General features: G+C 30.8%; 3 protein-coding genes across 3 annotated transcripts; 1 reads left to right on the top strand and 2 right to left on the bottom strand.

Annotated features, from left to right (window-relative positions):
• Window positions 1–777: 777 nt before the first annotated feature.
• On the top strand, window positions 778–1,400 carry Bm10833 (Uncharacterized protein; the record flags this gene model as incomplete). The annotated part of the gene is made up of 2 exons (XM_001900491.2): window positions 778–866; window positions 1,202–1,400. The coding sequence occupies 2 exons, from the start codon at window positions 778–780 to the stop codon at window positions 1,398–1,400; spliced, it is 288 nt and encodes a 95-aa protein (XP_001900526.2).
• A 763-nt stretch (window positions 1,401–2,163) lies between these two features.
• On the bottom strand, window positions 2,164–4,631 carry Bm1480 (Uncharacterized protein; the record flags this gene model as incomplete). The annotated part of the gene is made up of 7 exons (XM_043077131.1): window positions 2,164–2,267; window positions 2,792–2,855; window positions 2,976–3,040; window positions 3,368–3,422; window positions 3,708–3,776; window positions 3,846–3,868; window positions 4,568–4,631. The coding sequence occupies 7 exons, from the start codon at window positions 4,629–4,631 to the stop codon at window positions 2,164–2,166; spliced, it is 444 nt and encodes a 147-aa protein (XP_042933065.1).
• A 3,499-nt stretch (window positions 4,632–8,130) lies between these two features.
• Bm2893 (Uncharacterized protein) lies at window positions 8,131–13,283 on the bottom strand (the record flags this gene model as incomplete). Its single annotated transcript, XM_043077130.1, has 15 exons — window positions 8,131–8,244; window positions 8,650–8,795; window positions 8,986–9,125; window positions 9,505–9,632; window positions 10,070–10,201; window positions 10,380–10,445; window positions 10,624–10,734; window positions 10,913–11,010; window positions 11,126–11,181; window positions 11,518–11,650; window positions 11,873–11,973; window positions 12,141–12,301; window positions 12,474–12,644; window positions 12,890–13,063; window positions 13,143–13,283. The coding sequence occupies 15 exons, from the start codon at window positions 13,281–13,283 to the stop codon at window positions 8,131–8,133; spliced, it is 1,872 nt and encodes a 623-aa protein (XP_042933064.1).
• Window positions 13,284–15,165: the final 1,882 nt, after the last annotated feature.

The raw sequence follows: 15,165 nt of genomic DNA, 5'->3' as shown, positions 1-15,165 counted from the left end.
TGAGTAGAGAGACTTTTTGTCGATGATGATTTATAGTTCTAAAAAATCTGTTTGATGCATTTCTATTTTTTTCCTTTCCAGAAAAAAATTTTTTTTTGAATTAGGGTAAACTTAAAAATTCTTCCTACTACGAAATAATTGTATACAGAAAGTTTAGATAGTAATTGTCGAGCAAAAATATCAACATTTTTCTCTATGTAATATTGGATAAATATGTATTCAAGATCGAGATAATTTAAAAAAAAAAAAAAACACTTCAATTGGCAAAAAGAATGTCATTATAAATAGAAAAATCTGAACATGCATCGATGAAAATTGCATGTTACTCTTAAAGGAGAATAACGTGAACCAAAGGAGAGAGAAGGAAATAGATATCTATTTTTAAAAGTATTGTTTCTTTAAAAGTATTCAATGAACAAATTGAAAAACGATTATTTGAAAAGAGCAAATTGATTTCTTCATACTTTTTCTGTTCATTTTGTGGCTTATTTTCCCTTATAATCATCGGATCCCATATAATATCTGAAGAAAATAACCTTACTTTACGTGATAAAAACCTGTTATTGTATCACAGATCAAAGATTTTGTTATAATAATTGCGCCATCATTGTATAATAAGTAAACTATGAAAAAACACAGTATTTCATCCAAGTACTTCATGTCCTAATAGCTACGCAAATAAGTGCTCTAGGAGTTAATGCATCAACCTGAATGGATTATAGAGAATAGTGCTGAGACCAGGTCACGAGTACAGTGTGATTACTCACTACGACCCTAATGAGCCTAATATTCACATTACTTTTTCTTACTGTTGCTGCTTTCCATGTGCAGTTCGTTCATACATTCATTTGGCGATTCAATGAAGGGTTCGTTTAAATTTAAGTTTTTATCACTATCATACTTTAGTGTAGTTCGGAATATCATCGCTATGCCAAAACTACATTAATCAATAAGTATCTCACATTCGGTTAGCAGCCTTACTGTGAACTAATCCCTAATTTTCTTTGACAACATTTTAGAGAAGGTAACATTCTCATTTTCCAGGACCTACCTATATCGTACTCGATTAGACCTTGTGTCTCTTTCTACTTACTACGAAGGACCAGTAACACTTGTCCTATGTGATAGTTGTTGAAGAAACAATGTGCAGAAAGAGCACTTCAAGTTTTATTTATCAAAGCAAATAAGTGATATCTTACAGATTAGATGAGCCAGTAACAATGTCACGTAATCTACGAGCCAAAGAAATTTCACCACCCAGTTATATGAAACGCTTCGAACGTGAACCAAACGAACAGCTGTTGCGACATATTTGGTTAAATATTTTACAACCGAAAATGCTGAGGCGTCACGATTTGTCGCAACCATTATTTTATTTGCCTTTGTGGAAAGAACATTAAAATCGTTCCCACATCAAATAAAAACAATCCTAACCGCAATTCCAGATCACACGGTTGCTATTATTACTAGTAATGAAGGGTTCAAAAGTATTACTAATAATACTTTTGCTGGAACCATTATCACAACTTGTTATGGATTAATGTGTTGAAAATTGGTTGAGTGTGACTGCGGATGGCACTGATTTGCACAGAAGTTATGATAGAGCTTCTCTAAAACACACCAACCACAGTCTAGTGTAACCGGACCTTAAGAAGTATTATAACCATGATGCATACTCCTCACTTTCTCTAATTCCAAAGACTTAACAAGCCAAACAATCAGCTTATTCAGAGTGTTCGTCATTTAAAAGCAATAATGATTTGATTCTGATCTAAGAAAGTCAGTATATCTAGTGCCTTCTTGATCTACTTTTAAACTTTGGGGAAGTTTTTTTCTAAGCTTTTAAACTAAAACTTTTTCTTTCTTTTTAAAATTTTTCGTTTCTGCTTTTGTTATTCCTCAACACGAGAATAACATAAGATTATGATTAAGGATTCCAAACAATTTACTATTTCCATTGATGCTGATAACGTGATTTAATTATGGTACTGCGTAAACACAAGCAACTATTAAAATTATGATACTGCTACTATAGGCATCACTTTTATTACTTATAATTTAATTTACAAACGCACAAATATCAAAAATTAAAAGGAAAACGGAAAAGAGAAGTATCGGAAATTAAACTATTACCATTCTACAAAGAAAACCAAAAAGTAACATTTATGATGCTAGCGCACTGTCAAATTCATCGAAAGTGATGGAATCTTTTTGTTTCTTCATTATATTTCTTTTAATTTCCGAAAATGGACCAACGTTCGCAGATCCTTAAATTAATCATTCCACGAAAATTTGGTTTTGAAACTTTAAAAAATAAAAGATCTAAAAAGAAAAATAAATCTCAATGATTGCATAAAACACAAATGCGAAGCAAAGGTGACTTATTCAAAATTCCTAACATTTGACAAATTAATAAATTACTGGTTAAGTTATGGAAACTTCGCACTCTTAGCCTGAAAATGTATTTGAAACTATTAAACATCTTAGTAAGTCTTCCTTGATTTCGACGAACTATCTTTATATAAACAAACTTGCAACTGAATACCGAAATATATGTCATGCAGGTACTGCAACTGAGGAAAATTTTACTGCTTGCGACATTTTCGGACGAAAGTATTTGTTTTCATAATCAAATGGCTTAATAGATGATCTACATAATCACAAATTGAATGTTTCATCTTTCTCGAAATACAATATGTTTAGCAATTATACTGTAATGACTTTTACTAGTTTTTTTCATCCGAAAATTTAAACTATAGAAAACAGGGAAATATATATAATATATACAAACCCGTTGACGTTTCCACTTCTCTGCTGTATTTCGTTTTCGATAATGGCGATGATACCGTGCTATACTACAAATCGCATCATTTCTATATTACGGTCAAAAATTCATGAATTATATGTTACATATTTTCATTTTTTTACATATTATATGGAAGATATAACTTACCTTGTTAAAATATACAACTTACCTTATTAAGTAGGCCATCGTTTGAACATTTTTGAGAACATAATGTGCTATCCTGCGTTATCTCTACTGCAATATGTAAATTTTTCCTTCCTAAGCAGTAAGGAAAGTTTACGATAAAGGATTGGTTGTGATTTATCAATGAAATTAAACTTTCGTCTCGCTTATCTCACTTTTCCGTTATGTGTTGAATCTATCAATTCTGAAATCGCACAAATTGAAAAGATGGAAATTCAGTCCCTTTTCTTTTATTTCTTAAATTTCGAAGTGAGCAGAGAAACACTGATTACATAGATTGTTTATCTCGAAGTTGGATGAGCATTTTTATTTGGAGATAAATGTAACAAAGGGATAAAGTTCACTTTGTAAAGCAAATATTTCCAGAAAGTTACTTACCAATATTAAGTGTTACTTTTGAAGTTTCCAATAATGAAGCCTTTAATTGAAAGTGCTGAAAAAATATATTGAAATTACAATGTACCGAAGACATAGTAATAATTGTATAATTTATTGTTTCAATTTTTTTTTTTTTTTTTCTTGTATAATGAGCAGCTGGAAAAGGAAGTGAAAAGTGTTTTCGTAAAATTATTCCAAAACGGATAAACGAGTAGTATTCCAGAGACTTTTAGGGAGTCTCAAAATTCGCAGAATAACTTGTTAGTATCCAGAGTGGAATACTTTACATTTATAAAGAGGTATTGATATTGATAGGATGAAAGTGAAAATAGCAACTTACTGCTTGCTCTTTTTTTTTAAGCTTATCGTTTGATACAGGTTTATTTGCTATCTCGTTTTTGTCCAATTTCTGAATGAATCAATCATGTTCATTTTTTTTTCCCCAACAGATAAAGAGTTGATATAGAAGCAAACTTACTTTTCTTGCCGATCCCTTTTTACCTACAAAATTAAATTTAATGATATTGACAAATATATCATAATATGGGAAATAACCGAAAAAAAGATCATTCTATTCTTTTTCTTAGAAGTCATTTTGTTTGATATCTAATTAGTCATACAGTAAATCTTTGTCAGTTCTAATTGCGATAAATTCCAATAAAAGAGAAGCACTTCTTCGCTCGTTGCTTTATTGCATGCAAACACGAGAGTGAACTTTAGAAACAATTTGTCATATCTCTTAAACAATTCAGCTTAGCATAGGAATTCTCGTATAAAATACAAACTAACTGAAAACTAAAAGATGTTGGAATGAGAGAAGAGTGGAAAGAAAGATCAATCTGCTTATGAAATTCAGCTATCAATGTTATTGTGAAGAATATTTTACAAATACCAGAGTGAATGAAATCCATTCTACAGAAAATAAATGAAAAAATATGGATTGTACTCCAAACTAATGAGTTGCTCCTCTAATCCTTTCTAATATGCCAAATTCGCAAATGACCAATTCAGCAATAACGCCATGCACCAGTTAGCTTTCAAAATGAAGTTAATCATGATGTTATCCTATTTCTCAACAAAGATTTTTTATTTCGATATATTTATTATATTTCTAGAGAATTTTGTTTGGGGACTCCTATACGAAGTCGAATGAAGTCAGATTCAGCAAAGAATAAAAATTATTCAAGAAAAAACACTTACTTTTTAGTTCTCCTATATCTTTGTAGGCGTCCTTTCGGATCTGACAATCAGCCATTTTGTGCATTTATTTTAACACCTTCAACAATTCAAAGAAAAAAAGATAGATTTCTTCCTTAATTTATTTCACGAAATCTTGCTTTATCGTTTTTAGAAATGGGTAAAATACACATAAAGTTGGAATGAAGTGGGCTCAGCAAGTGATCAAAATAAAAATTGGTGATCAAAGTAAAAATTATCAAGACAATTAGTTATTAGATGGCGAAATTTATTCATTTGATCTAATTGGTGGACACAAGAATTAAACTATTGTCAGACCTGCTATCTAGGTTGGTAGTAGTCCACTTGATAATTAGGGATAGTCAAAAGTTTATTTCAAAAATTCAAACGATTATTATTGGATAAATTCTTTTCCCCCAAATAAAATGTCTCTTTTACATCTACATCAACTAGTATAAATAATTTATGGTACAGATAGTAAATATACTTTTGTTGGAAAGCTTGTGGTTAATTTTGAAAGAAATTTGCATTCCTTCCCTTTACACTTTCAATTTAACTTTGGAAACACATATTTCTAGAAAGCAAAAAAAAAGTGATTTGTAATAAAACGATTAAAATTTATTCTTGGTCTTTTACTTTAATGTGTTTTCAGTAAGTAGGAAAGATTCTGTAATAACGCTAAAAACATCTTGGAGAAAGCGCTTAACTTACGGAACATACATTAACAAATATTATTATCTGCAATTTTAATGGTAAATTGAATCAGATTTCTTCATCACGTCCAAGGCAAAGCAGCTTTCCTTCTTTACAAAAACGTAATGAATGCCTTTCCATCCTTATATCTAGATGAATCATTTGGTGACATAGAATATTGAGCTTTAGAACACCACTTAACAACTATCAGATAGTAACCATGAAATAAATCGAGGAAGGGGATTCTTGATAATTTTTAAATTACTGAAAGTTCTTTCCAGATGTTAAAATTCTCTTTCAGCCTTGCGGTAATCTCCTTTTCAGTATGACACATTCTTTCAAAGTAATTCAGATTTATTAGCTCTCGTTTCAAAAGCTTGCTGTTTAATTTCCTTGGCTCACGCTTTCCTAACTTCTAAAAAGAACAAACTAGATGTTCTTTTTCTCAAGCAAGTCTGAAAAGATATCACTTGAACGAGAAGTTTAAATCAGACCATTTGGACGAACATTACTGAAAATCTAGCATTTCTTCATTGAAGAGAAATTTTTTCTTGTAATACAGATTTTGACATTTGAAGTTGTTTTGACAAACCCGTGCTGGTAAGAATCATTTGACTTGATAACTTGCGCCACATTTTTATAATAGTAGCAAGGGAGCAGAACGTAGAATGCTTGAAGGGAATTAAAGATGTACTCGAACTATCAGCAATGATGAGAAGGAGGGTAAGGAATTTTCTCAAACATCTTTATAGAAAACAAAGCTTAGATCTAAGAAAAAGGGCATACACAAATCCACACACAGATGTACTGCTTAAGTGTACATTCTCAGCTTTCATCACTGAAAGGATAGGTAGGGTAACCAATGGTAACTAAGAGAAATTTATATCCAATTTTTGAAGCCAATAGATTCTCCTACTTACTTTTCATTTCAAACAGCAGTAACTTCACTACTGAACATAAACATATTCAGAAAGAAAATAACTGCAACTAAGACCGAATATTTTGAGTAATCTTCGCAAATAATTGTTCAATCACTGCAGAAATATATCTTAGACCATTTCAGCAGTTGATAAGCACTACCGTGAAAAGGAATTATCTGAAATTATCAGTGAAACACGCAGTGTCAATAATGCACACGTACTATAATACTACAGCAAACACAAGTGAGCGAATTTCAGAGATCTAACCGACATAATTTTAGTTTTCACTTTTGAAGTGTCGGTTGAATTTCAAATTTTTAAGAGTGCTAATTTTCCTGTACTAGCCTATATTCAGTAGTGACATGCTATACATTGCATATTTTGGTACATCTAACAAGAGCAGCCATACGCTAGATGTAATCTTGACAATATAAAAATAAAGCATGAATTAAATAACATATGAATGTATTTCCAACTCCTAAATTTATTTTTTAAAATAATATCCCAACTACTTATTCACTCAATCAAGAAATTCTTCATATGAAATCTGGATTCACAAACAGTTTGAAATCGGATTTTCTGAGAAAAAACATTCTTTACTGCTAAAAATAGTTCAAAATATGACTCTACTATCGTAGGAGCCTATTGAAAAGTTCATCAAATGAAAGAAAGAAAAACTTTCAAGGAGAAATACTAACGCAACACTTCCTTATCAGAGTTTTGATAACAGAAACAAATAATTAGCACAACACTGTGCTAGACCCATAATCAAGATTGCTAAATTGCATTAGTCAGTTACCCCTATCCTTCATTGTGGAAAAATTCACCATGGAGATTTTGAAAACTTCAAAAAGTAAACAAATAAGACTACAAACATCAGCAGCCCAGTTAGAAAAGAAAATACGAATATTCCTAACACATTTATGTCAAAGCAAAACATACTCTAAATGGCATAAAAACATATAAAATAGTATCTATTCCTCCCTTGAAGCCATCTCGTACTTGTAAAATGTTTCCGCACAATAAGATTTAAGAACTTTTAAACTTCGACATCTAATTAGACAATACACAAGCTTGTAATTACAAAGATATCCGAGTTCTCCATTTCTGGACAAATCTCACAAAAAAAACCTATCGTATAACGGAATATCATTATATACTACTAAACTACAATTAATGGTGCGTCCTCTGTGGTTCTACCGATTTCATCGAGAAAAATATTGTTGCTATGATATGACCCGAGAAATGTATTATATCTTGTAAACTTTTACAAACTGATAATTCTATCATGCTTACCAGAACCAAGCAAATAAGAAAGGAGAGTCTCATAAAAAATTTGTTTTATAAATCTCATAAAATCTTAGTGAGTTATTGAAAAACAGTACTTGGTCATTATTTTATCTTTAATATTCGTTTTACAAAATAAACGACTTTTTCCAATTCTCCAACCAATAAATTATACCTGATACTCTCAAAAAACATGTAAACAAACCGTTATTATTTGGAAAAGCAATAAAGAAAATGTAACGCACTAAAACAATGGAAAACTATGAAAATCAACATAATTATAACATCTATAGTTAAGGACACCTTCTTAATAACGATAGCAGTTAGTGTGTATAAGAGCTCTAACTTCCGAACGGTGTTATTTAAGCTAAGCATCTTATCCATTTTCTCGAATCTTAGAACAAATAATTTAGCACACTAAGTATAGAACGATGCTTAAACTACGTTTTTCATCAAACTATCAGTGAGTGGCAATCGGAAGTTTTTGTAGGTAAATATTTTGTTCTGTGTACTTATTAAATGTACTTATCCTTCACCTATACCTATAATTTTCCAGAATGCTATAAATGACTATTTACTGTACAAACTATTTTTAGATTATATCATTCTACAAATAACAATGTTGAAAATTAATATTGATACATAAAATTAATATTGATGCATTTATTAAAGCATTTTGGAAAGTTCCAATTCCATCTGCTCTCTGTCCTCTTCATCATTCATCAACAAGCGATCAGCAAATGTGCTTGGGATATTGTCCTCAATCCATTTCAGCTCTTCCTGAAAAAAAAAAAAAAAAAAACGACAGCATAGGCAACGCAAGTTTTTAAAACTAAATCTATGACTATTGTTCTATTACCAACTTATTACTAATTTTGTCCGTTTGCCGTCCTACCCGATTCATCAACTCCACACACCTCCATTATCATATTTTCAGGAAAGAAAAACATAGAGTATAAATTAATTCTAACGATAAAACGTTCCAGACATCCTGCAGCAACCACAGTTATTGAAGATAACTAGAATGTAATTTTATTCTTAATTTTACTTAATTTATAATTAAAATAAGATAAAATGATTGGATAGTTTTTCTTGGTGGCACACATGAACAACATTATTCCTTGGAAATAGTGAAAGATTACACTAATTACTTCGGAATATTCTGGTAATAGGAGTGATTCAAACCTTCAACTTCTGGTCATTTTCTTGAGCTTCATATTGATTCTTGTTAGAGGAACTTTCTTGGTCACGAGCAGAAGTATAACCAACCATAGTAGTAGTCCGTTTATTTAATCCAGCCATAGCGCAGTAATTGGTATTGAAAAGTTCGTCTGCACCTTCGATTACATATAACAGCTTCATGATAAATGGGATAAGAAATACAATACAAATGTCCGAATATTCTTATTTCCATAAACAATTCTTTAATATTACAAATGATGGACCCATTCTAGATTATCTCAGTTCTTCTTTTTGATTATTTTGTATTTATATATGAATTACTGAAATAACAATAAATACCGTCGTCATTCTCGTCCTCGCTATCATCAAGCAGTGGTGTGAAAGCATAACGTTGATTATTGCGTGATGGACGCCATAAAATCATAATGACGACCAGAATGCAACAGAACTGGATATGCCAAAAGGCTGTATCTATCCAACTGTAAAATGAGGTATAAATAACTTTATGGACTACTTTTAATTTAATTAACCAGCTTCCAATCATCAATATGGAGTTTTGCTTTAAAACACTTTAAAACAGTTATTCCTATTTATCCGCAATAAACGGATGTGAGAAAGGTTATCTGCATTAAATTATGCAAATGAACATACCTGTATAATTTTTTGAAGGTGTTTGTGAAGTCATTAAATTAAAATTTATTAACATAAATTTATTTTTAACTTACTTAATATTCGAATCAAAAAAGTTTTATTTGAGAGTGAGGTCATAAAAATGTAATCATAATTCTAGCTCTAGCGGACAAAATTTCATTATAAATAAACAACCAGACGAATAATATATGTATATAAAGCACCTACTATTCTTTCCAATCAACTAAACACCGCTGCATATTGTGGATGTATATTGTCCAGCACATGAATATTATGCTTATGAAAGCTGAGAAGCATAATGCATTGGTAAAGTGACGGTATACAGAAAGTTTTACCTTAAAATGAATTTCAGCTTGAAAAAATTAAATTAGGTGAACATGGAAACGAATAAAAAATATGTGCATTTCCGCAGCTTGTCTTTTACAATTACTGAGGCGAATTTCTGAAACAGCATCAACCTAAGCTCTGATGAAAGATGTAGCTTGGAAAAATCTGCTAAATTCCACGCATTTAATGTACCATCGGTATACACACAAAAAAATATTAAATGTATGCGATACTTAGTTTATTAATGAAAAAGCACTCGAAAAAGATCACAAAATTGAAAGGTTGATAAAAATTAAGTGAAACCACGAGATTGAAAAAAAAAAAAAAAAAAAAAAAAAAAACTAAAACTGGATAAACGAATGTCTTGATGTATTTTCTTGAACCACATTGCTCAGCTTAAAATCAATAAAAATATATTAACTTCTCAAACAATGAGCACGCTCACCATATTTCTTCTCATTTTCAATACTCGCATAGTACTGATAAGTGATGTAAAAATCCACCAAAAGATAATTACTTCGACCAATATCAACGGTAAAGCAGCCAACTGTTTTTGCTTCAATCCTTCTACTTGATTCTAAAAATATTGATGGTTAACAATAATCAAGAAAAGATTCCTATCCGATTGCTTATAATTTTTTAAAAAGAAAGAAATTACGATCTACTTTTAAGATCCTACCAAACTATAACTTGGCTTTCTGAAGCAAAAACGCTTAAAATAGTTAAGAAAAAGTTAACAACACAAAATAAAATACCTTGCTCACCCTAGCCATCGCTTCCATAGCACTGAATACAAAATAAATAAAGCCCACGCCAATTACCTTCAAATGAACAAATTTATTTCCATGTAAACTTTCTCTCTTTATTTACAAATAATAAATAAAAAGTTACAATTCACTTCAAAATTAAAAATTGCTTGTTCCGTAGGATTAATCAATGAATATTATACAAGTAAACACGCAGACTAAAAAAACAATACGAAAAAAAACAAAAGTTGACCTGACTGATAATATTACCAAGTCTTGGTTTCACAACACCATAGCCAAGTGAAACTATTATAATCAATACACGAGCCATTGTTCGTTTCAAGCATGACACTAATTCTGCTATCTAGATCAGCTCAACGGAGTAGATAATTACTGTACTTTGCAAACAAAATTTTCAACAATTAATATATCCAAATGAAAAAAATGTATTGAGTAATCAACAAATCAATTCCATGTCTTGAGACATAAAAGGAAGAGACTGAAAAACGATTTCATCGAATTTTAACAAGATCATCAATTACCTCAATGAAACCATGAACAGTAGAGCCCTGTTCATTCATTGTTGCATATTCCGAATAAAACATTCCTTTCTCGATCATTCCAACAACGATCACAGCACCTAAATTTATCCATATACACATATACATCATTTCAAGATTTTCAGATTTTGAAAGATGTTCAAGATGACTCATTGTTATTGCAGCCAGTACGTCGTAAAAAATGTAAAATTTTACCGATACAAAACTGTATTCTCAAAATATCCATCCAGTAACGTAAGCAACATATTAACCTGAAAAAAGAATAAGTTTTCATATGGAAAAAAGAGGAGAGCAATGACGGAAGCATGAAGTGCACATTCTAATTTCTCAATATAAATATGAAATAAGGATCAAAAAGGAAATTATATAGCTGCTGGTTGACATCACATAGCAAAAAACAATCTCATTTATTTTCTTAACGGTATGTAAGAACAAATTTTTAAACTTGAAATCAGAGTTTCAAATGATTTTCCGTGCTCCTAACCAAAATTTTTTTCTACAAAAAATTGAAATCTAATGAATGGCTAAACTAACAAACTAACAAATGAAAATTCCAATCAAATATAAAACGGAAAAAGATCAATTACCAAATGATAGCTAACGTAGCATAAAAAAGCCACATAAAAGCATAAAATCTCAGAAGTGGGTAATCGATTGCACTTAAATGCCCATAAGGACTACGCCACTGCACATCTACTGTTAAATTGTGGACAAGTGGTACTGAAATCAAAATATGAAACAGCACTAGGCTTGCTAAATAATAAAACAAAACTTTAGTTAGTTAAGAGCAAGAAATACCTTCAAACTACCTTCAGCGAGGACTTTTTTTATTATTCAGGAAAGATTCCACTGTTGGTCTAGAATTCAAGGAAGATTTCAAAATATCGTCCTTTAACAATTCTGTTTAAGAAAAAGTCCAGTCAATGGTTATTAAAAACAAACCTTGAGTAGTCTTCACAAATAAATTGGATTTTATAACAGTAAATTTGATTACCAAAAAATATATGCCATCTGCTGGAAGCTTCTGCACTGGATGCCAAGAACTGCAAATGAAATTTCGAAAACGAAAGCAACGAAAAAATCTTTTCGATAAACCTGATAAGTTAAGAAAAACAAATGACTCTGGTTTGTTAAATTTCTTTTCCTTATAAATATAGTAACACAACCCAAAAAACTAATATGTTTATTGAAAACACAATCATTTCCTTACCTAAGAGTTGTTTTAGTGCCACCATCCAGTGAATCACCATTCAAACCAGCGAATTCACGTTTAAATCTTCTTTCAATTTGTTGTTCTCGACCAACAATGTGTCGATTCCGTATAGAATGTGATGTGGTTGCACTTAGGATATTCGAGTATTTGGAACTTGCCTGGGACGTATAGAGAGAAAAAGGACAAATATAAAAATACAATAGCATGAAAACCAATTTATGTTCATTCCATTTAAGCGCATACAGAAAGAAACAGCTTCTTACCCTAGCATTCAATTTATCGAGGAAAACTTAAATATTATTTGCTGATCGGAATGTCACTTTTCCATACCTCCTTGACATCATGTACTTCCAATGGCCGACGTGGACGCTCATCTTCCTGCACAAGTACCATGCCATGTGACTGATGACAATTGAACTGCTGTGGCTGAGATTTGTAGAACAAAATTTTCGTGTAATCGTATCCGGAAGGTATCTCCCACTCATGTTCAAAATAGAAATTCTAAAATTATTATAGGAACTGAATGAAAAACTAGGAGAAAGAACAAATAAACTAAATTCATAATTCAGTATTATTGAGTAATTATAATATTAAGTCATTATTATTGAATCATTATAATAATAAGATTTCGAAGCTATTTTTGTTAGAAACTTAAGTCAGCAAGAATAATATAGCAATAACTGCATAAAGTCAAACTGTTGAGTTTCAAATTTCTCCTCGAGAATACAAGCAAAACTGGTACTCACCAACAAATCTTTTACTTGAGCATGTCGACCGGCGTCGAAAAATTCCTTATCACATGGGGAACTCCTTATAACATATTGCACTTGAAATGTCAGATCTGAATCATCAACGCATTGAAGACGTATTTCCACTTCAGTACCATTAAGTGCTGACTGTGGAAAACCAACGTATTCGATCTAAATAACCTTCTACAATATTACGTGATAAGTAACAAAACCTGAAATTCGAAAAAAAATCTAAATAAGTAAGTCATACCGTATCGGCTTTCAGCTGAAGTTTTGTGGATAGAATAGCTGGTGCTAGAAGATGTGACAGACAGCTACCATTTAGAATAATAGCAACAACAAAAAGCCACCAAAATGGGCAATTTCCGAATCGATTTTTAATTTTTAACATCAAGTCAGTGGTCACCGAAACAAAGATGCTAGGTCAAAAAGAATATGACCAGAATGTAAGTTTTCATTCTTTTCAATGCAAAATTGATTCCTGAAGAAAACTCCTGATACTAAGCATTTTAAAAAGTAGTTATTTATGAAGTTCTGATCAGATCAAAAAAAAAAAAAAAAAAAAAGCTCTCACTGACTGATATACTTATATGAAATAGCTTTCACTGAAAAAAGCAAGGGAGAAAGAAGGAGATAACGACGTCTGGACTCAATTTTTCAAACAAAAAATCAAAAAAAAAAAAGCAGTCTGGACAAACAAAGAGGAACATTAACTAGCCTTAGCAGTCAAGTGATAACTGCTTCAGTGAAACAATAATAATAATTATTTCTTATCTACTGATGTGGTCGAGAAACACTGTGTCAGATTTAACATAGCGGGAACTTAGGAGACAATGAAACCTTTGATCTCCCTTCCCTTTCCTTTCAATCGTTTGAATATCCTGACCGTAATACTTTAATGATTTCTCGGAAATAGTTATGTTCTCCACGTCCCGTCCTACCAGTATGTTTACTGAGTACGCCACAGCATCCCCGAGACTTAAAGCACACATTACATTAACGCCCTTTGCAATAGAAGTTCAGACACAACTCCAAACCCAGCATTATGTTTCAAAGTGATTCTCCATACTGTCTTCGATTAACTTCCATTTCATCTTTTACATCGAATATTTCCATAACTCACGATGATAACGTATGGACTGAAGTAAATAGTTTAATGACTCACATCAACAGTTTCAACTAACTGTATATCCTAAGCAGACAGCAGGAATACTTAAATTCTTAGATTAGTCGTTATCTGTGACTTTAGGTTGATTTTATATGAGCTCAGACAAGTTAAACAGCACTCAATGCAACAACACAACCGAACTTATTACTCATACTAAATTCACTGACTATCTCAACTACCCATGCAAAATTTTTAAACTTGAGCAATGAATAACTGAGCTATTTTGCATATAATTTAAAGCAGAAACTTAAACAAAGATATAAATAGCAATAACTAATAATAATGCTTAGTAACTTCACAAGAAATCAATTAATGGCAATAATTAATTAGTCAATAATAATGGCTAATTAATGATAATAGTAGAAATTAATGAATTAATAATGGCGATAGTAATAATAATAATAATAATAATAATAATAATAAGCAAACTAATTAATTAATTAATGATAACTAATAATAATAAAGTTGACAATAATAACTAATAATAATAATAATAAAATGTACCTTATTTGCATAAACAACAATATGTGAACAGAATCAATAAAAAAAGTCCTCCAAATTCACATAATGCCAAAATACATAAATAATGAAAGTAAAACTGTCATAAAACAATTTAGAAGAAATTACTGAGCTATTCACACTTGATACAGCAACATGTTATGCAGCTGTGGAGAATTGCAAGTAAATATCTCTAGTAAATATCTCTCTTTCGAACTAATCTTTAGAAATATGAAGATAACTCTGTTGTGTCCTATTATAACCTAATCGAACACTTTAAAAAGGGAATTTACTTGAAACATAGTTTCAATGTAGCTTTTTAAGCTTTCCATCACAATTTACGCCTTTTGACAGTCTGCCACTTTCTTATCTTTAGTTTCACTTCTACTTTAATAGATAGTTGTAAATAATATTTGGATTCACAATATAAAAATTTACCTTTCAGAGGGAAAAAAAAATATGGGTATAAACGTTATAATAAACAATTTGTTAAAAACGAACAGTATAAAGCTTATTTTAACTAAAATTAATGAAATAGAACTCACAAAACGAATGCGTAAATTTTTTAAAATTATCAGTTTTATAATAAAATGATACAGTATATCCC

Source organism: Brugia malayi (genome assembly GCF_000002995.4).
Source record: "Brugia malayi strain FR3 genome assembly, contig: Bm_v4_Chr1_scaffold_001, whole genome shotgun sequence".
NCBI classification, from domain to species: Eukaryota; Metazoa; Nematoda; class Chromadorea; order Rhabditida; family Onchocercidae; genus Brugia; species Brugia malayi.
The sequence above is the reverse complement of the archived record's forward strand: the minus strand, read 5'-3'. Positions and strand labels throughout refer to the sequence as shown.